This window comes from Scylla paramamosain, unplaced genomic scaffold, assembly GCF_035594125.1.
Source record: "Scylla paramamosain isolate STU-SP2022 unplaced genomic scaffold, ASM3559412v1 Contig11, whole genome shotgun sequence".
Lineage (NCBI taxonomy): Eukaryota > Metazoa > Arthropoda > Malacostraca > Decapoda > Portunidae > Scylla > Scylla paramamosain.
In genome coordinates, this window is record NW_026973676.1 from 320,001 (window position 1) to 342,500 (window position 22,500).

The 22,500-nt window shown below is 39.9% G+C and overlaps 1 protein-coding gene across 15 annotated transcripts in view; it reads left to right on the forward strand.

The window, feature by feature from the left end:
- The first annotated feature begins 2,311 nt into the window (after nt 1-2,311).
- Nucleotides 2,312-22,500, forward strand: part of LOC135097022 (uncharacterized) — a 25,958-nt gene continuing 5,769 nt past the window's right edge. For 2 of the 15 annotated variants that reach the window (XM_063998791.1, XM_063998794.1), the window contains exons 1-5: nt 4,983-5,054; nt 6,606-6,687; nt 19,803-20,003; nt 20,104-20,242; nt 20,894-21,021. In XM_063998791.1, the coding sequence (XP_063854861.1) occupies nt 20,227-20,242; nt 20,894-21,021 (144 nt within the window). In that variant the 5' untranslated portion in view covers nt 4,983-5,054; nt 6,606-6,687; nt 19,803-20,003; nt 20,104-20,226. Of the gene's footprint in view, nt 2,362-2,562; nt 3,011-4,982; nt 5,055-6,605; nt 6,688-18,194; nt 18,702-19,802; nt 20,016-20,103; nt 20,243-20,893; nt 21,022-21,422; nt 21,752-22,500 lie in introns of those variants that run through there. The other 13 variants (XR_010265298.1, XR_010265299.1, XM_063998784.1 and 10 more) reach the window with 13 other exon arrangements.

Here is a 22,500-nt window from a genome sequence, read left to right on the forward strand (position 1 = left end):
AGGGAAGCAATAAGGAGCGGGAAATAAGGATGAAATAAACGGAACACTTTGCACAGAATGATTAATAGGAAAGATGTGCAAGAAAGCAGTGAAGGAATGAACAGATAGATAGATAGATAGATAGATAGATAGATAGATAGAAGAAAGATAAAATAACACAGAAGAAAGTGAAAATAACACAAATAGCAACACTGAAATGAGATAAAACACACAAAACACCACTTCACATTGTAAGAAAGAGCAAACTGATGTAACGAAATGAGAACAGGTAAATTGAGGTGGTGGTGGTGGTGGTGGTGCTGGTGGAAGTGGCGATGCAGAGTTACAAGTATGAGGCAGAGAAGGGAAGGGGAAAAGGAAGGGGACTAGAAGGGGACTGGAAGGGGCTGGAAGGGGCTGGAAGGGAAAAGCCGGATCCATTACACCACGGAATGTTGCCAGGAAGGGGAAAAAAAAACACCGCGCTTGGAACTTTTAATGGATGTAAGATAGTTGTGGGGAAAATATATATGAAGGGAAACCGTGAAGGGATAAAATATATATATATATATATATATATATATATATATATATATATATATATATATATATATATATATATATATATATATATATATATATATATATATATATATATATATATATAAAGGAAATATTAGAACTAGCATGGCGTCATTGGAGTGTAGAGTTTCTGAGAATGTAAAAAGGGAAATGGGAAGAAATTTTTACCTAATGTGTCGCTATGAGGGAAGGTGAAACTCTCTCTCTCGGTGCGGGAATGTTGTGAGGGGAATGTGAGGGCGAAGATACGGCCGCAAGAGGAGAGAGTAGAGGCTTAGTTGTCCCTTGAGGGGATGCCAGGTGTGTTTGTGTATGTGTGTGTGTGTGTGTGTGTGTGTGTGTGTGTGTGTGTGTGTGTGTGTGTGTTTACTTTATGAATGTGTATCTTAGTTGAGTAATTACTGATGCATATATTATTACTGCTCTCTCTCTCTCTCTCTCTCTCTCTCTCTCTCTCTCTCTCTCTCTCTCTCTCTCTCTCTCTCTCTCTTCCTTTTCCTCCTTTCTTCCCTCCTTACTATCATTCTTCTCTCCCTCATTCCTCCTTCATCACTCACCATCTTTCATCTTCCCTTCCTTCCCTCTCTTCTTCCCGTACACACACACAGAGAGAGAGAGAGAGAGAGAGAGAGAGAGAGAGAGAGAGAGAGAGAGAGAGAGAGAGAGAGAGAGAGAGAGAGAGAGCTCTTTTACTCAATATAGGAAAATAAAACTATCCAACTGAATGTGTGTGTGTGTGTGTGTGTGTGTGTGTGTGTGTGTGACGCAGGGCAGATCTCTCTCTCTCTCTCTCTCTCTCTCTCTCTCTCTCTCTCTCTCTCTCTCTCTCTCTCTCTCTCTCTCTCTCTCTCTCTCTCTTAAAATTGCTTTGGTTTCACTTCCCAGAGTACGAGTATGTTTTCAGTGTGTGTGTGTGTGTGTGTGTGTGTGTGTGATGTTTGCTTCTAGTTAAAACTCCCCCAGCTCTCAACTATCTGGGTCAGTGACTTTGTGTACAACACTTGAAAACAAACTCGCGCTCCGGCAATAGCTTACGAAGGCAAACTGAGGTGTATATTTATAATGTTGTTCCTCCGCTGGCGTCTGGTTCTGGGGTACGATTTTATTCCTTCAAAATGTGTTCTGGTAAGAGTTTATTCTTTATAAACGTGTTCCTGGTACAGTTTTCTGCCTTATAGGTTTGGCTGAAAAACAAGTGGTTTTAATTTGTTATACTTGTTGATATATATATATATATATATATATATATATATATATATATATATATATATATATATATATATATATATATATATATATATATATATATATATATATATATATATATATATATATTGCCTGGTATGGTTATAATGGTTTATTTATTTGTTAGTTCATTTAGAATTATCTACGATGTTGGCCTGAATACTTAGAGAGAGAGAGAGAGAGAGAGAGAGAGAGAGAGAGAGAGAGAGAGAGAGAGAGAGAGAGAGAGAGAGAGAGAATAGTGATGGATTAATTCCAGTCTCAAAAAAAGAACTATAATTCATAGTTTTGAACCATTACTTAAAGATATGAAACACATAAGGATTGAGTCACTTCATAATTTAAATTTAATCGTTCATTTGACTTTGTTCTATTGAAGCTTTAGGCCCTTATTAACTCATCACATTATGTATTTAAATTTTTTACATATTCGTCAATATAGTAGGAGGTGGATAGTTTTTTACTGATCCCATGGGTATATTGTTTTTAAATATTCAATGAAAGACGTTTGGAGAACGTCAAACTTTCTTTGCCACAGAGAGAATGAGAGGACGGGTAAGAGCTGTAGCTGCTTATTTTTATTTTTATTTTTATTTTTATTTTTCATGTTTTAATAAGCTTGCTGTTGTCGTAGGTCGTAGCTATGGTAGATAAGACTTTGACTGATCGCCAGTCAGTTAGGGAGGGTGAAAAAAAAAACTGATTCTTGGCTGAAAAGAGATGACGGGAAGGAGCTGCTGCCAGTGATATAATTAATCTAAGTTTCAATGAGCTGTTGTCGTAGGTTACCACAATGATAGATAAGCGCTTGATAGTTTTGATAAGTATCCCTTGACAGGAAATATTTCAGGAACACTTGCTAATGTTATGAGAGGACAGACTTGATCGACGCGGCCGTTCTCTCGTCATAACCAGGGATGATTAGTGTTATACGACTCTTATATACTTTGATTTTCATGTGTCAGTGCGTCATGCTGGTCATCTTGTTAAGTAGCTTGGGTAAAGTTGAGTGAGGAATGAGTCTGCAGCGTAGGATTACTGAGACTGACGTGGCTTGGTTGAAGCGAAGTGTGGTGTCCTCCGTGGTGTGCACATGCCGTGGTATAGGTGCGGTGTGCTGTGGTCAGGTGTTCTTTGATGTGTGCTTGTCGTGGTGGTGTGTGGTGTGGTGGTGTACTGAGGTATAGTGGGGCCGAGATCTGGTGTAAGTGTGGTGTGGTGTGACTAAGGTGTTGTGGGTTTATGTGTAGTGTGGCGTGTGGTGTGGTGAGGCCTAGACTTGCTTCAGGTTTGGTGTGGCTGAGGTATTGTGGGGTGTGGTACGTCGTGGTGTGACAGGTTGTGTGGTGTGGTGTGACTGTTGTGTGGTTCGTGGTGTGACAGGTGAATGCAGATGAACAGCACAGTGCATTGACACACTCCCTGTAGTACATGAAATTTCACTAAACCTGTCATTATACTTCATGAGATTTATGAGTCCATCCTTTGAGTGGCATTGTGTCCACTTATGCACCATTGTATTGCATGGGTGGAGTTTGTTAGCCTGATTGATCACACAGCATGGGAGGACAGAGGTGGGAGGGTAAGGCAAGGGAGGGGAGCAGAAGGGACAAGAGGAAGCTAAGCTAGGATGTGATTAGGGCACCTTGTATATACATATTTCCTTGGTCCTGCATCTCCTCTTATTTTTGGGGGGCTGTTACTGACAATAACTACATTATTCACTTAGGTGATGGCAGGAAAAATTTGTTGTGACGTGCATGAGAGGGTAGGTTTGATTTAAGTCAAATTATTTAAGTTTATTTAAATTATAGTAAAAAATAATTATTTAAATCAAAATTAAATATACTGTATTCAAAATTATTGAAATGTTACATTGGGTCAAATATCTAATGATATATATATATATATATATATATATATATATATATATATATATATATATATATATATATATATATATATATATATATATATATATATATATATATATATATTTTTTTTTTTTTTTTTTTTTTTTTTTTTTTTTTTTTTACTGTACTTTTATGTTTGATTGGAGTTCCACTTCTTTTTCTTTGTATTTATGCATAGTTACTTTAACCTAACAGATCTGATTAAGCTATGATTTTTATGTGAAAAACTCCTCTTGGGTAATGTATATTAAAGTACAGTTTCATTTAACATTGGCCAAGTTTGATACAAGAAAATGGCCTCATAAGACTGAAACAAATAGTTACTGGAACAACCCCTAAACCCCTAAAGGACAGGAACATTCCTCATGGACACCCCTCCAACCTGGGCTGGTTTTGACAATTCAGTGAAAATAGGTCATGTTCCATCAATTTCTCAACTCTGCTTTGACCAACTACTTAACATGTAATAGCATCACACTTATCAATTCTTCCTCTTCAATCTTCTGCCACCGTGAACTTTGGAAAACTTGAAATTAAGGCCACAAAATGCAGGTCAACTATAGAAGCCACCTACCTCTACATTGCATCAACTATAGACACCATCCACCCTATAAGGGTTAAACCAGTAAAGTGCCTGGAAGGCGATTGACGAGCAAAGCTGTCAGTAATGAAACAGTGGAAGCACCCTGCAGATTGTGCACTTGACTAATATTCAGATCACTCTAGCAAAAAACATTGCAAGAGTCGAATGGTTGTGCTATGTACTGTTGGATAGGAAATTTCATTTTGTGTTTATTGGTGTCCACTTTTGTTGAGACAAACAAAAGTTGATGAAAACCTGCAAAAACTGAAGTTTGGTTTACAAAATCCCAATTTTGACACACTTCTACTTTTTACAAGTTACCCTTTGACTTCAGCCAATAGAAGAGATGAAAGCTATATCATATAAAATTGATAGAGTTGTGTTGTCATATGGTGCAAATTTTGTTACAATCGGCTATGTTGTTGAAGAGATATTATTGTTTGAATAGTGTTATAGTTGAGCTGGGCTGGATCAGGCAGCTCAAAATGAAACAACAATCTCCTTAGAAAACTTTGCTTTGCCTGTAATAAAAGAATTGATTTATATAAAAAAATCTGATGTAAATCAAGTAAATAGATTTTTTATTTTATTTGTTTTAAATCATGATTTTATTCAACTCTTGTACAAATATGTTTTGTTACTTTTGTTATGTTAGTTTTAATTGCAATGTTGTTTTCAAGGGACAAGAATGTACAGCAAGAACTTGCAGAACTCGGACAGAAGTGAATTACTGGATCTGAACACCTGAGTAGGTAAAGAAGCACAGCTGCACAAGCAAAGAAGAAACACTACTACCATGAATGCCCAAGACTTGTATGACAATGTGCTGCAGGGAAGGGAGCATAAGTCATTTCAGTTCAGTGATGATAACTTCTCACCCAAGTCTAACCTGGCTGTGTCCCCACACTACACCACCCTCTCTGGCACTCCATGCCGATGACTCTCACTCTCCTCCAGTACTTGTGACACGCCTCGGTCCAGCCTCTTTGACTCAACTGAATTTTCAATCAGCTTATCGCCAGACAACCATGGTTCCAACTGTGGGCACATTTATCCCATAGAACGATCACATTCAGAAATGGGTGCCAGTACTGTGGAGACCAAACTCAGGAAACTGGATCCACTCAGGTCATCCTCTGATCCAGAGATGAATTGTTGCCACTCGGAAACTCATGTCTCTATAATGAAGGCTTTAAACAAAAGTTATAAACGTGAAGAGAATCTCACTGGTGACTTCTCCAAGGCTCTGTTGCTTCCTATCCTTGAGATTGGGAAACACCCAGACCTTCAGTCTATAAGTGTTCATACTCTAGCTGATGTTATTAAGGGCAAGTACAATGATAAACTTGCCTCCTGCAGAATTATTGACCGTAGGTACCCGTATGAATATGACGGAGGGCACATAAAGGGGGCAGAATTGTGGCACTTGCCAGAGTTAGTGACTCAGAACCCGAGAGCTAAGAAAGGTGTTTCACTTATGCCACTATAAGGCCTTCCTTGAGCTTATTTCATTATTTTCCCTATATCATTCTCTCCATCTTATGTTCTACAGTCCCTCCTTTCTAATGCATGAGACTTGCATTGCTCAAACTAAAGTTTTTATTGGGCTTATTAGAAATTAGGTCATTTATTGTTTAATTGTGTTATTTTACTGAGGATGTTTAATATTTTCATGTCATTCATCCATTAACAAACCTTTTTATTGGCTTTATTAGAGATTAGGTAATTTATTTTATTTAATTGTGTTATTTGACTGAGGTTGTTTAATATTTTCATGTCCTTCATTCCTTCCTGTCAAATTCATTAACCTTGCAATGTTCAGACAACACTTGTATAGTGTGAATACTTTGGTATTTTTTGTTTTGTTTTACTGAGATTGTTTAATATTTTTATATCATCCACAAATTCACAAAACTTGCAATACTTAAACAAAACCTCTAATCTGTGGATTGGAGATCAGGCATTCTGTTCTGTCTTACTGTGTTCTGTTTTACTTATATAATCTGTGGATTGGAGATCAGGCATTGTTCTGTCTTACTGTGTTGTTTTACTTATATAATCTGTGGATTGGAGATCAGGCATTGTTCTGTCTTACTGTGTTGTTTTACTTATATAATCTGTGGATTGGAGATCAGGCATTCTATTCTGTCTTACTGTGTTCTGTTTTACTTATTTTCATATGTCCTGTCAAATTTGTGAGACTCACAATACTCAAACAAAATTTGCAATGTATGGATTGCAGATTAGGTATTTTATTCTGTTTCATTGTGTTCTGTTTCACTAAGATTATTTAATATTTTCAGCCCAAGAGTGACACCACCATTGATGAGACACCCGAGGACAACCTCTGGCTACAACTGGGCTTTACTGTGGACTCTGAGACAGGTAAGCTTTGGGGATCATTAGCTTTAGTCATCAATACTTAATTAGCATTGGTGAAAACTAGTGTGCATTCTTTCATTTATTTTTAAGAGGTGGCCATTTCTGTGATAGTGGTGCCTTAAGCTGACTAATGTTCTTTTATGTAGAGAGACAAGAATATGATGTACTATCTAACAATTTAATATTGTCTTAGCTAAGTAAATGCTCACAATTGGCCAGTTATAAAGACCTGGCCATTTCTGCAACAGTAGCATCTCATGTTGACTGAAGTTTTACCATCTTAGAGAGAGAAAAAAAAAGGATGCATTCATTGTGTAGCTATTCATATATTAGCTGACACTGTGCCTCCATGATAAAGTGGGTCGTGTACTTGACTACGAATCTGTGGGCCCTGATTTGAATCAGGGCTGGGGCAGTTGATGCATAGTTCACCCATTTGTCATCCTTTGGATTGGTTGGTAAAGACTACCTGGGGAAGCATGGGGAAGGTAAACTATGGAAAATTGAATATCCCTTACCTCTGTGCCCTTGGGTAAGGGATATAATCCATCTCAGTTTCAGTGGTGTACACAGAGATGAGGTCATGTGCAGCTATAACTTGTGCTCCCAATTTTACCTTGACCTCAAATGTATGCTCATGAATGCCTGTTTATGTCTGTGATGCACAGTTGCAGGGTCTTTTAATCAGAATGAGTATGGTATGGTCTCGTGGAATGTCAGTTCACCTATTAATGCTTAGATTTCTTCATAAATACCTCTTCCAGTGTCTCAGGCACATTGACAATCTGCTGAAGATATTGGTAATGCTCCATACTCTTGGATATCTTGGTGTTGAAGGTTTGGATCAAGGCATAAGCTAGCTAACTCTCTCTCTCTCTCTCTCTCTCTCTCTCTCTCTCTCTCTCTCTCTCTCTCTCTCTCTCTCTCTCTCTCTCTCTCTCTCTCTCTCTCTCTCTCTCTCTCTCTCTCTCTCTCTCTCTCTCTCTTGCTTTCATTAATGATTCATGATTCAGAGTCCTGCAGAAAGAGTGAAGTCTGTGCTGCTTGGCAGATGCAGATGACAAGGTTGATCTTAACTTAGTATTTTGGAAAGGGAGGATTGGCTTGGTTTGATGGTGAAATTGGCTGCTCCTGGCTTGTTCCTTACTCCTGATAGAATGAGCCAATTTCAAGTCTGGTACTCCTTCCATCACTACATTAAAATCTACTTCCTCATTCTCTTCTTTGCTTTCTCATGGTGAACTGCTGGAGACATTTGATTCTCCTTTGTTGTAAGGAGAGCTGTAGCCTCTGTATGGGAGACATTAAAGGAAGTATCCACTTTCAGTGGCTTCATATCCATAGTCTGAGTGTAACATTCTGGAGTGATATGTGGTGAAAAGATCCTTCTCTTGATCTGATCCTTAATGCAGCATCTCTGTTTGTGCATTCATGACAGTTCTCCATTCATCACTAATAAACATGACCTCTTCTTTGTTTCACAGATATCCCTCTTACATATGATGCTCTTCACACCATCTGTCCATTTCATTTCTGGTTCTCTTCTCAGCCTTACACCTCACACATCCTCACCACTTAGCCCTGTTCTTCCTCTCAGCATGCCCAAACCATTAGTGATAGGAGGTATAAAGCCCCTCAAATTGTTTGGGACTGGAATTGCTTATGGTCCTGATGTCCAAGGCACTGCACTTTATACCTCATGGTAGAAATATTTGTCCCACCTTCAGATATATTTTTCAAGTGTTTTTCTGATGCTCCAAAGGGAAGGCATGTTATTGTCATTACACTTTCTGCTCTACTCAGTCAGCCTATTCTCTTTCCACATCAGTTATCCTTCACACTTCATTGTTCACAACTGACTCATTATTCAATCCTTATGTGTTACTCCAGACATACTCTTCAAATATCTCATCTCAATGACATTCATTTTCCCTCTCTCCTTGGTTTCCGAGTCTCATGTTTCAGTTTCATTAAATATAGTCACCACTAATACCCCATCCTAAAAGTTTTCTTTGCATTTATTGGAGGTAAAATACATCCATATATATACAGTTTTCAGTCTTCCCCACACCTTTCTTGCATCATTCATTCTAATTTTCATTCATGCACATATTCTTCCATCCACAGCAACTTACAAACCTAAGCTGCTTAAAACAGGCTACTTCATATGGTCTTAATCACCTATATCTTCCCACCTGGTTGGCATCCTCCTTGAAGAGGGTAGCCAGGTCAAGACACATACAACATGCCTTGTCTTATTGTAGAAACAAAAATACTGAAGAGAAATTCCCTCTCCTTTCACTGCACCCCTCTCAGTTACCTTTTCTAAAAGAAGCAGTATTTTTTTCAAGGTAGCTGTAAAGTGCACAGTGAGGCTGTATCTTCCTGCCACAGAAGGGAATCTTGACTATAACCAACAGAAATGAGCAGATGACATGATTGGGTTTAGCACAACAATGCACAATGAGTTTGCTGCTTTATGTGTCTTCCTACCACAGAAGGGAATCTTGACTATAACTAATGGAAATGAGCAGATGATATGATTGGGTTTAGCACAGCAGTGCACAATGAGGTTGCTGCTTCATTATGATGGCACACTTTGCCTTATGATTACTAGTTATCTCCATATATATTATATGAATGTGAAATAGCCAGAACTTCAGCCAGCTTGAAGTACAGTTCCCTCTACTTCCATGTTCATCACTTAGCATTGCCAGTGTGTGAATTGTCTGCTGTGAACCACTGCACCTGATTCGACTTACATCCAAGACACGTTCCACTCGTTATGAGTAAGAGGGAGGGTGATGCAGGGATTGATGAGATTTGTCTGAGGTATGAGTGAAAGCAGGTGGTTCACAACATTGGCAGTGCTAAGTGATGAACATGGAAGTGGAGGGGACTGTACTGATTTGAAAATTATATGAAATTTCATGCACAGTGTTATCTCATAAGGAAACAGTATTGTACTTCACTCTAGCAGCATTGCATTTGCCTCATATGCCCCACCACTAAGTCATCCTTGGTAACCTGCCAGGAGGAGGCAGTAGACACCTGCCGAAACAATAATTACTCCCAGTGAGGTCTAAAGCACTGTTCAGGGGGTGCTGTGAACTTATCATTAAACCCAGCTGTGACCTCACTGAACGTTTCCCTTTGTGTCTCACAACACAAGGGGGCAGTCACAGCCTGCCCTCTAAAGACAACTCTCTTCCTCCACACAAAACTACAAGCACCTAATAACACACACACCCTTCACTCAAAAATTTTAAAATCATGGCGACTCCTACACCAGCCTCGGAGTCCCCATCTGGGGAGGGGTCCATAAATGTCCCCAGGTCGGACTGCCTTTCTGTCGACGACCCTAAGTGTCTTGACACCCCCCCTCAACTTTTTCTTCATTAACTTCTGCAACATTCGCAGTCTAAGATCTAATTTTCAATCTGTAGAACACCACCTCTCCTCTTCTAAACCTCATCTTCTTTTCCTCACTGAAACTCAGGTGTCTGAGGCAACTGACAGTAGCCCCTTTTCTGTTCCCTCCTACTTTCTCTATCCTCATTTTCGATCCAAAGCTGGATGCTGCGTTTATGTGCGCAATGACTTAACCTGCTCTCGTGCCCACGCTCTTGAATCTTCCGAGTTTTCCACCATCTGGCTACGACTACAGAGTCATTCTCATACTAAATTTATCTGTGCTGTATACCTCTCTCCTAACTCCTCTGACTATAAGAAATTCTTTGACTACTTAACTTCCAAAGTGGAGCACATTCTGACCCTCTTCCCTTTTGCAGAGATCTCCATTCTTGGAGACTTCAATGTTCACCACCAGCTTTGGCTTTCCTCTCCCTTCACTGACCATCCTGGTGAACTAGCCTACAACTTTGCTATCCTCCATGACCTAGAGCAATTGGTGCAACACCCTACTCGTATTCCTGACCGTCTTGGAGATACGTCCAACATTCTTGACCTTTTCCTGACCTCTAATCCTTCTGCTTATGCTGTCACCCTTTCTTCTCCGTTGGGCTCCTCCGATCACAATCTCATATCTTTATCTTGTCCTATCACTCCAATCCCTCCTCAGGATCCCCCTAAGCGAAGGTGCCTCTGGCGTTTTGCCTCTGCTAGTTGGGGGGACCTGAGGAGGTATTTTGCTGATTTTCCTTGGAATGACTACTGCTTCCGTGTCAGAGACCCGTCTTTGTGTGCTGAGCGCATAACAGAGGTGATAGTGTCTGGCATGGAGGCGTACATTCCTCACTCTTTTTCTCGTCCTAAACCTTCTAAACCTTGGTTTAACACAGCTTGTTCTCGTGCTATACATGATAGAGAGGTGGCCCACAAAAGGTACTTAAGCCTTCCATCACCAGAATCTCATGCACTTTATATTTCTGCCCGGAACCATGCCAAGTCTGTTCTCCAACTAGCCAAAAACTCCTTCATTAACAGAAAATGTCAAAACCTTTCAAGATCTAACTCCCCTCGTGATTTCTGGCATCTAGCCAAAAATATCTCCAATAACTTTGCTTCTTCTTCTTTCCCTCCTCTACTTCAGCCAGATGGCACCACTGTTATCACATCTATTTCTAAAGCTGAACTCTTTGCTCAAACCTTTGCTAAAAACTCTACCTTGGACGATTCTGGGCTTGTTCCTCCCTCTCCTCCACCCTCTGACTACTTCATGCTACCTATTAAAATTCTTCGCAATGATGTTTTCCATGCCCTCGCTGGCCTAAACCCATGGAAGGCTTATGGACCTGATGGGGTCCCTCCTATTGTTCTCCGAAACTGTGCCTCCGTGCTTGCACCTTGCCTAGTCAAACTCTTTCAGCTCTGTCTGTCAACATCTACCTTTCCTTCTTGCTGGAAGTTTGCCTACATTCAACCTGTTCCTAAAAAGGGTGACTGCTCTAATCCTTCAAACTTTAATTTCCTGCTTATCTAAAGTTTTTGAATCTATCCTCAACAGGAAGATTCTTAAACATCTATCACTTGACAACCTTCTATCTGATCGCCAGTATGGGTTCCGTCAAGGCCGCTCTACTGGTGATCTTCTAGCTTTCCTTACTGAGTCTTGGTCATCCTCTTTTAGAGATTTTGGTGAAACTTTTGCTGTTGCCTTGGACATATCAAAAGCCTTTGATAGAGTCTGGCACAAAGCTTTGATTTCCAAACTACCCTCTTACGGTTTCTATCCTTCTCTCTGTAACTTCATCTCAAGTTTCCTTTCTGACCGTTCTATTGCTGCTGTGGTAGACGGTCACTGTTCTTCTCCTAAATCTATTAACAGTGGTGTTCCTCAGGGTTCTGTCCTGTCACCCACTCTCTTCTTATTATTCATTAATGATCTTCTAAACCAAACTTCTTGTCCTATCCACTCCTACGCTGATGATACCACCCTGCACTTTTCCACGTCTTTTCATAGACGTCCAACCTTTCAGGAGGTAAACATATCACGCAGGGAAGCCACAGAACGCCTGACTTCTGATCTTTCTAAAATTTCTGATTGGGGCAGAGCAAACTTGGTATTGTTCAATGCCTCAAAAACTCAATTCCTCCATCTATCAACTCGACAACCTTCCAGACAACTATCCCCTCTTCTTCAATGACACTCAACTGTCCCCCTCTTCTACACTGAACATCCTCGGTCTGTCCTTTACTTATAATCTGAACTGGAAACTTCACATCTCATCTCTAGCTAAAACAGCTTCTATGAAGTTAGGTGTTCTGAGACGTCTCCGCCAGTTTTTCTCACCCCCTCAGCTGCTAACTCTGTACAAGGGCCTTATCCATCCATGTATGGAGTATGCTTCACATGTCTGGGGGGGGTTCCACTCATACTGCTCTTCTAGACAGGGTGGAATCAAAAGCTTTTCGTCTCATCAACTCCTCTCCTCTAACTGACTGTCTTCAGCCTCTCTCTCACCGGCGCAATGTTGCATATCTAGCTGTCTTCTACCGCTATTTTCATGCTTACTGCTCTTTTGATCTTGCTAACTGCATGCCTCCCCTCCTTCCGCAGCCTCGCTGCACAAGACTTTCTTCTTTCTCTCACCCCTATTCTGTCCACCTCTCTAACGCAAGAGTTAACCAGTATTCTCAGTCATTCATCCCTTTCTCTGGTAAACTCTGGAACTCCCTGCCTGCTTCTGTATTTCCACCTTCCTACGACTTGAATTCCTTCAAGAGGGAGGTTTCAAGACACTTATCCACCAATTTTTGACCACTGCTTTGACCCTTTTATGGGACTGGCATTTCAGTGGGCATTTTTTTATTAGATTTTTGTTGCCCTTGGCCAGTATCCTTCCTACATAAAAAAAAAAAAATGTTAGTAAAAGAAGACAAAAAGTGCATATAAAACCGCTCTTTGTGATTGGGCGTAATTACAGAGGACATTACGTTTGAGGACATTACGTTGAGGAAAGGATGGTGGTAAGACTGTGGAAAGAGAGTGTGTCTGGCCACTATTATTTTTCCATTTCTGACAGACACAGGGTACATTGGTTAAGCTCTCAGTGTAGCTTACTCTGGGATGCGAAAGACAATGGATGTGTTGAGGAAAGGATGATGATAAGGCTGTGTGTGGAAGGTTGGGCTGAGGGGGCAATGTGGGTGTGTGGCAGCGCGTCATTAGGACCCTGCCTTGCTCCTCACACCTGTCACTTTGTCCTTACATTAGCCATTATTTGGAGCCATTTCAGTCATGTTGGGAAGAGGTGGGACAATGGCAGAAGCAAAAGGTGGTGGTAATATTTTTCTCTACTATTTGCTCTGTCTTCACTTGGGCTTGACAAGAAAGGAATTTCTTCTTAAAGTTTTCAATTATGTGCATTTCCTATGCATTCTTGTCTTGCATTCTTAAATTTGTGCCTTGTATTTCTGTACTTATTTGTATTTTTCATCATGGCCTTTAACTTGTGTGTAATGAATATGTAAAATCTTCACTAAAAAGGCTGAAGGACAGAGAGCTTCATCATAGATTATAAAAATGTTGTGCACATGAATTATTAGTTTTCCCCCAAAAGGTAGCATGCTGAAGGATAGAAAGCTTCATCATATATTATAAGAATGTTGTGCACAGTATTTGATCATGAGAGAAGGTTGTAGGGGAAGGAAGGTAGTCACCAGGGAGACAAAGACTGTGGTTGTAGTAGGTGGTCAGAATTTTGTGGCCTATGATTAATGGATTTTGGATTTTATACCCATAGCCACAGAGGCTCACGGGTAGTAGGGAGCCACCTTAAGGAATGTGACCATCTTTTTGTTGGTGGGGGAGGGAATGGTAAAGTTCACTCAGCAATTCCCACACAAGTCATGATGGGAGCTTATTGCTACTACACCATATTGCTTACTTAACTCTAGAAATATAAGATAATGAGTAATATTGTTGTTAAAAGAGATAGTTAAATAAATTAGTGGATGAAAGGTGGGTATTTTTTTCATCTTGAAGTGGCATCTTGAAAGGCAAGGAAAATACATTTGGTTGAAATTTTATACTGCAGTAAGTAGGGATGTACAGGAATGTGTGATGTCTTCTTGGTATGATATATGTTCCCTGATAATTGCCAAGAATTCTTTTTTTTTTTTTTTATTTAGTTGCAGTAATATGCAAAGTTTGAGTCACATTTGTGTCTGTATTTATAATTAATCTTTTTTTCATGTCCCCATTATTATCTCCTCTTTTTCTACTCTACTCCTCCAGATATATTAACATTTCTTTGTGGGAAGCTGTATTTGTTATATCATTCAAGCATCTCACCATCCTCGACTTTTCTTGGATTCTCTCAAATATGAAGCCTTCGTTCTTGCAATAATGTGTATTTACCTAGTTGTATTTACCTAGTTGTACTCGTATAGTACAGGGTCCGAGCCAAGGCTCAATTAGTCCTGTCTCCATACCCGAATTTATCTAATCTCTCTTTAAACATGTGCACACTCTTTGCCGCAACCACTTCTTCTTTTAAGTTATTCCATATTTCAACCGTTTGATGCGGAAAGCTGTATTTTTTAATATCTCCCAAACAATGACTCTTCTTTAATTTCTCCATATGTTCTTCTTGTACGTCTATCTTCTTCCTCCACTTTTACAACTAGGTCATCTCTGTCTATCTTCTCCATGTTGTTTATTAATTTGAACATTGTTATCAGGTCTCCTCTTTCCCTTCTTTCTTGCAGTGTTGGTAATCCAATTTCTTCCAGTCTTTCTTCATAACTTAGGTCTTCCAATTCAGGTATCATTTTCGTAGCTATTCTTTGTATCATTTCCAATTTCCTTATATCTTTCTTCTTGTGTGGAGACCATACCACTGCTGCGTATTCCAGTTTCGGGCGTATCATGTGTGTTATAATTTTCTTCATCATTTCTTTGTCAAGGTAATTAAATACCACCCTGATATTTGCTAGCAAATTATATGTAGAGCCAAATATTCCATTGATGTGTTTTTCTGGTGATAGCGTGTCTTGAATTATTACTCCCAAGTCTTTTTCTTCTTTGCTCTTTGGTATTGTGATTCCTCCCATCTTATACTCCCATGAAGGTCTCCTTTCACTTCTTCCCATCTCCATTACATGGCACTTCTTTATATTGAATTCTAATTTCCATCGTTTACTCCATTCATAAATTCTATCAATATCCCTCTGTATCCTCTTGGTTCTTTATTACTTTCATCAATTTTGCATCATCTGCAAACATGTTAATATAGCTATTTAAACCCACCATCATATCATTTATATAGACCTGAAACATTATAGGTGCCAACACAGACCCTTGTGGTACTCCGTTTGTTACTTCGCACCAACTTGATTTATTATCTCTGATCACTGTACTCATTTCCCTACCTTGGAGATAATCCTTCATCCACTCAAGTATTTTTCCTTTTAGCCCTCCTCAATGTTCCAGTTTCCATATGAGACTTTTATGTGGAACTGTATCAAAAGCTTTTTTCAGATCTAAATAGACTGCATCAACCCAACCATCTCTCTCTTGTAGTTTATCTATTACTCTTGTATAAAAGCTCAGTAAGTTTGTTACGCAAGATCTCTCTTTCCTGAAACCGAATTGTTTTTCTGTTATTATATTTTCTTGTTCAAGATATTACACCCATCTGTTTTTAATGACTATTTCACAGAGTTTACTTACAATACTCGTGAGTGAGACTGGTCTGTAATTCAGTGGTTCCATTTTATTACCTCCTTTGTATAACGGTACTATATTTGCTCTCTTCCATTCCTTTGGTACTTTTCCCTCCTTCAAAGAACTGTTAATTATCTCCTATATTGGTTCTTCCAATTCCTCTCTACATTCTTTCAATATCCATCCATTTACTTCGTCTGGTCCCATCGCCTTCCTAGTATCTAGCTCTTCCAGTAGTCTTTTAATTTCTTTTCTTTCCACTTGTATGTTTTCTATTCCTTTCTGTTGTTCCTCATCTCCCAGTGATGCAAAGACAGTTTCTCTTGTAAATACAGACTTAAAGCTTTTATTCAGTATCTCGGCCATCTCTTGTGTGGTTTCATAAATTTCTCCATTTTTCTTCAGCTTTGTAATAGTATCTCTATGCTTTATTTTTCCATTTACATATCTATAGAAAAGTTTGGGTTCTTTACACTTTCCAACTACATCTCTTTCAAAATTTCTTTCTTCTTCTCTTCTTATTTTAACATAATCATTTCTAGCTGTCCTGTATTCTTCTCTATTTATCTCATTCCATTGTTTCCTAATTTTTTTCCATGCCCTCTCCTTCTTTTTTGCCTCTGCACACTTTGCATTAAACCACACTTTCTTATTTTCTTTTACCTTATATCTTGGCACATATCTTTCAACACCTTCTCTAAACTTGCTTAAAAACACTTCATATTTCTTCTGCACCTCCATACCTCTTAATAAATTACTCCAATCAAGCTCTCCGTAGAATTTCTTTAACCCTGCAAAGTCTGCCTTAGCATAATTTTTTCTCTCATTTTTATATTCCTCATTGAATTTTGGCACTTCTTCTTTGATCTCTATCTCCATCTTCACATGATCACTTTTTCCCACTGGACACAAATATTCTATACTTGGTTCATTTTCTGGCTTTTTTGTAAAAACCAAGTCTAGTAGCGATGGTTCATCTTCCCCTCTGTACCTAGTATTTTCTTTCACCCATTGATCCATTGTGTTTACCATCATAGTCTGTAAAAATTCTTCACTCCATGTATTGGCAATCCCTGTCACCTCCTGTCAGTTTATCTCCTTGCTGTTAAAATCTCCTACTAGTAACACCTTGTTTCTTATCTTTAGCATGTCATCTATACTTTTTATGAACTCGCTTTGCATGTGCTTATAATCATCAGTCCCCCAAGTGTTGGTCTTTGGAGGCATGTATGCAACAATAATTTTTCTGCTTTCTTGTCCTTGGATCTTGATCTCCACACTCAATGTTTCTGACCTCCCTTCACCATATTCCACTGTTTCTATCAAGATGTTTTTTCTTACTAGAATCATCACTCCTCCTCCTCCCTTATTCTTTCTATCTCTTCTCCATATGTTATATCCTTCTTCTTCAAATTCAACATTAATCTCCCTTGTTAGTGTTGTTTCCATAATGCATGCCACTTCTGGTTTCTTTTCATGTAAATAATCTCTTAGTTCCCCTTAGGCTGGACACTAATCCATCTATGTTTGTATACATAACTTTAATTTTATTTATTGTGGACCCATTTCTTTTGTGTTCTCTCTTTGTTGTCTTACTTCTTGCTCCGCATTCTTTAGCCACCATTTTCTCATTTTCATGTCTATCATTCTCCATATATACCTTTCTGCCTGTACCTGTGTTCTCTCTTTGTTTTTTGTCTTGGCCTCCTCTTTTAACTCTTTCACCTTGTTTCTTTCCTCCTCATTCATTTCTCTTCTTATACATATATCCTTCATACCCTCTATATTTCTTAACAAACTCCTTCTTCTCAAGATGTGTTCGGCTGCCGCTTGGGTATTAAGTCTTATTTTCATGGGACGTTTCCCGCTTCTGAATATTTCCCAATTCTGTACACTTCTATTTGTATATCCGTTTCATCTCCTACAATTTTCCCAATGATTTCTTTTGCTCTTTGTAATTCTTCTCTTTCTCTTAGAACTTTATTTGATATGGTCTTCTCTTTATCCTTAAACACCATCAGGCACATCTTTTTTTGTACCGCATCCCTTACTATGTTATCTTTTTCCTTAATGGTTTTCACTACTTTTTTCGCCATCTCTTTATCATGTTGTTCTTGCTGTTTTCATATTATTTCTGTCATATCTATCTTCTCTTGTTCTCTCTCTTCTTTCCAACTTTTCACTTCCTTTTCGACTAAGCCTTTTACTTCACTCTGGATTTTGCCTTCATCTATCCTAACTTCTTTCTTCTCCACCATGCTCCTTAGCTTTCCATTTTCTGAGTTCTTGTATTTCTTCACTGTACTTTACATTTAAATCCACTATCTTTTCCACTTCCTCTCTGTTTCTTGTTTTCCCTTTCTCTTTTTAAGTCCCTTCCTTTCAACTCTTCCAGCTCTTCAACAATGTCTTTAAGTCCCCTCTCCTTATCTCCTTTCCATCCTCTGACTAATGTCACCAATCCTCTTATTTCCTCTCATATCTTTTCATTCTCTTCTTCTAATTTCCATAATCTTGCATTTAACCTGCCTACTTGTATATCTTTTTCACCAAATCCTTCAAATTTTGGTGTGCCTCTGGGCGACGGCAACGTGGCGGTGGCCGCCATCACGCTTTGTTTACAACCGATTCGGATTCGGTGTTTTCACCCACAATTTTCACTTCATCTATTCCATCTCCGATTTTTTTTCTACTTCTTCCATAAAAACTCCACCCCACACTGTGCACTTTCTTATACTTTTGTATGGAGACAGGCTAAGAAAATAACTCTGACCCTGTACCCACAAATAGGCAAGTTCGGCGCAGCTGCTCCTGACACGTCTGCTCTCAACGAAGTCGGAAGTGTGTGTGTGTATGTGTGTTGCCCTGTCTTTCATTGTTGAGATTGGTGAGGCTCCGTGTGTGTGTGTGTGTGTGTGTTGCCCTGTCTTTCATTGTTGAGATCGGTGAGGCTCTGTGTGTGTGTGTGTGTGTGTGTGTGTGTGTTGCCCTGTCTTTCATTGTTGTGATTGGTGAGGCTCCGTGTGTGTGTGTGTGTGTGTGTGTGTTGCCCTGTCTTTCATTGTTGTGATTGGTGAGGCTCCGTGTGTGTGTGTGTGTGTGTGTGTTGCCCTGTCTTTCATTGTTGTGATTGGTGAGGCTCCGTGTGTGTGTGTGTGTGTGTGTGTGTGTGTGTTGCCCTGTCTTTCATTGTTGAGATTGGTGAGGCTCTGTGTGTTTACCTAGTTGTATTTACCTAGTTGTGACATAACCACCATACATAACAAATAAATAAAACCCTAAATTATCTATCAGTCAGTCAGTCAGTCAATCAGTCAGTCAGTCAGTCAGTCAGTCAGTCAGTCAGTCAGTCAGTCTGTTTGTCAGTCAGTCAGTCAGTCAGTCAGTCAGCCTGTCTGTCTATCTGTCTCTGTCTGTCTGTCTGTCAGTCAGTCAGTCTGTCTGTCTCTGTCTGTCTGTCTGTCTGTCTGTCTCAGTCAGTCTGTCTGTCTGTCTGTCTGTCTGTCTGTCTGTCTGTCTGTCTGTCTGTCAGTCAGTCAGTCAGTCTGTCTGTCTGTCTGTCTGTCTGTCTGTCTGTCTGTCTGTCTGTCTGTCTGCCTGTCTGTCTGTCTCTCTGTCTGTCTGTGTCTGTTTTTCAGTCAGTCAGTCCATCAGTCTCAGTCAGTTAGTCAGTCAGTCATTCTGTCTGTCTGTCAGTCAGTCAGTCAGTCAATCAGTCAGTCAGTCAGTCAATCAGTCAGTCAGTCAGTCAGTCATTCTGTCAGTCAGTCAGTCAGTCAGTCAGTCAGTCACTCAGTCTGTCTGTCTGTCTGTCAGTCTGTCTGTCTGTTTGTCTGTCAGTCAGTCAGTCAGTCAGTCAGTCAGTGCCATAAGTCAAGCTATCAACCTATCATTGGATCAATTAAGAAGCCAACCAATTAATCGGTCAGTTACTCAACCAATTAACCAATCAACCAGTTAACCAGCCAGTCACTCCCTCCCATCCCAGGTAGAAGGCCGACCATTGGAGAGCCTGCGCACCAAGACAGCCGGCTCCCCCCCCCCCCACTGGCAGGCCGGTGGGAGGGGGCAGTTTGGGTCAACACCACCTGGGCTGCAGTGTCCCTGGCCCAGTGGAGCGAAGGGGGGTGTCCCATCAACCGGTACAGTGTTGTCTACAGACAAACCAGTGCTGTTACCTGGATTGTGGGTGAGGACAGAGGTAGTGTAGTGAACCTTTTCTTGCTGTCATGTAATTCTCTCTTCTTCCCTTTTGCCATCCAAACTGATGAACTCCACTCCATCCACAGTATCCAAGAGGGTGGAAGGGGGCCGGCCAGTGTGATAGGGGGCCTCACACCCTCCACCCATTACCTGGTGCAGGTGACTGCTTACAACTCTGCTAGGAGCTACTCCAGGGCTACTCCACCACCATGCCCCTTCCTGGAGGTGAGAAGGAGAGGGAGAGAGAGGGGGAGGGGGTAGTGTGTGTGTGTTTGTGTGTTTGTGTGTGTTGGGTCTTCAGTAGCATGAGAAGAGAATAATGAAGGAAACAGGAGGAATGTAAAAGGAAAGGAAACTACATGGAAAAAAATGGGAGGAAGGGAAGATATGAGAGAGAGAGAGAGAGAGAGAGAGAGAAAATTCTATATTACACTTCATTTTCAGCTAATTCTCCTCTTCTTCTTCTTCTTCCTTTCCCTTTCTCTCCCTCCCGCTCTCCCTCTTATATTCATCCTTTTTTGCTTTTCTCTCTTTTCTTATCTCCACTCACTTCTTACTCCTTCATATTTCTCATCCTTTATTCTTCATTAATCTTTCTTACCTACACATTATTAAATATCTCTTCCCTTTCCCATTTCTTCCTCATTTCTTCCATTCCCTTATTCATTATCATCTATCTTGTATCCCTATTCTTCATCTGTGTCCTTCAATCCTTCATCTATCTTATATCCTGTTCTTTGTCTACCCTTTCATCTTTCATCCATTCCTTCAACTCCTCTCCTTTATCATTTTCTCTTGCATTTCTACCCCATCTCTTCTCTTCTACATATCATTTTATCTTCTATCTATAATCTTTTCCTCATTTCCCTCCCCCAGGCCCCTCCTCCCCTGGGTTAGTGATGCCTGGGGTGGCCATGACAGATGTGAGGGTTCTGCTGCCCGTGGTTGCCTCCTCCCTGTCTGCTGGCCACTCTTGTCACCCGTTTGTGTTTGTGTCAGGAGGAGTAAGTGGTGGTGGTGGTGGTGGTGGTGTTTTTTTATGGTGTTTAATGTTATTACTCTGTTTATTGGTATTTCTTCATGGTTTTACTTTCTTTTTTTTTTCTTTTTGTTTGCTTCCCTCTTATTTGTTCCCTCTCCATCCTTCCTTTTGTTTAATTTTTTATATCCTTCCTTCTTTCCTTCCTCTCATTCTCTGTCTTCCTCTTGTTTCTCCCATTTCTTGCTTTGTTTCTATTTTCTGTTTATTTTCTCACATGTCTTTATTTTCTCTTTCATGCCAGTCTTTTTTCATGCCACTCTGGTATTTAAATACATGCAAACACTGTTATTATTATTATTATTATTATTATTATTATCATCATATTTTTATTATTATCATCATTTTATTATTACCTCGTTGCAGAGTACGCAGACAACATCTATACAGCCTTCCAAATGAACAACACACACCAACAACATCATCAACAACCACAACAACAACAACCATCACAGCAACAACCAGTCACAGCCACCACAACCACCACCATCACCACCACCACCCACACCACCAACAGCAGCAATAACCACAGCAGCAACCACAGCCAAAAACAGCAACAACAACAACAACAAAAATTAGGCCAGACACAGTGACCTTGCTTACAACAACAACTACAATAACAATAACAACAACAACAACCCCACCACAACGCTTCCCACAGCCACTACCAGCCATGTGCTTATTATTATAGCAAAGTATTAATATCACTTGCAAATATACAGAGAGAGAGAGAGAGAGAGAGAGATTGTGCTGAGTAAGAGAATCAACATTAAAGCAAATATTAGAGTTACACCTCCTCTCTTTAACTTTCATTAAATGCTTAAACATTCTCTCTCTCTCTCTCTCTCTCTCTCTCTCTCTCTCTCTCTCTCTCTCTCTCTGCAACACACCCCTTTCTCTTGTGAAAATCAGGAACATCACTAGAAGCACTGCTTTCACTGACAAAGCCACATCCATCACTACCAAGGATTGTGCTTGTGACAATTTTATCTAACTCTGCTTCAATTTCGCTTTCTTCCAAGCCTTTCCTGGTGTTTTTTATTGGTGTTGAGGTCAAAGGGGCCCCAACTTGAGGATGGAGTTGACTGGAAGGGTAAGTGGAGCTGCGGTGTCTAGCAGACATCCTGTCAAAGTTAGCACAAGGCGTTAACTGACCACTGATAATGTAAGAGAGGGTTTGTGGGCATTGCAGGAAAGAAAACGACATGTTTACTGTACTTGATGACAAACTAATCAAATCTGGCGGCGCATTCATTAAAAAATGCCACATCCACTATTGTGGACACCCGCGCTTAAAGGGTTAAATCGTACAAATCATTATTTTTCATCATAAACTCATAGTATAGTAGAATACTGCTCATCCAGAGAATTACTGAAGAAATTCAATAAATGGTAATCAGTCAAATTAGATCTTAGTAGATAAGAATGGTGGTATAGAATATGC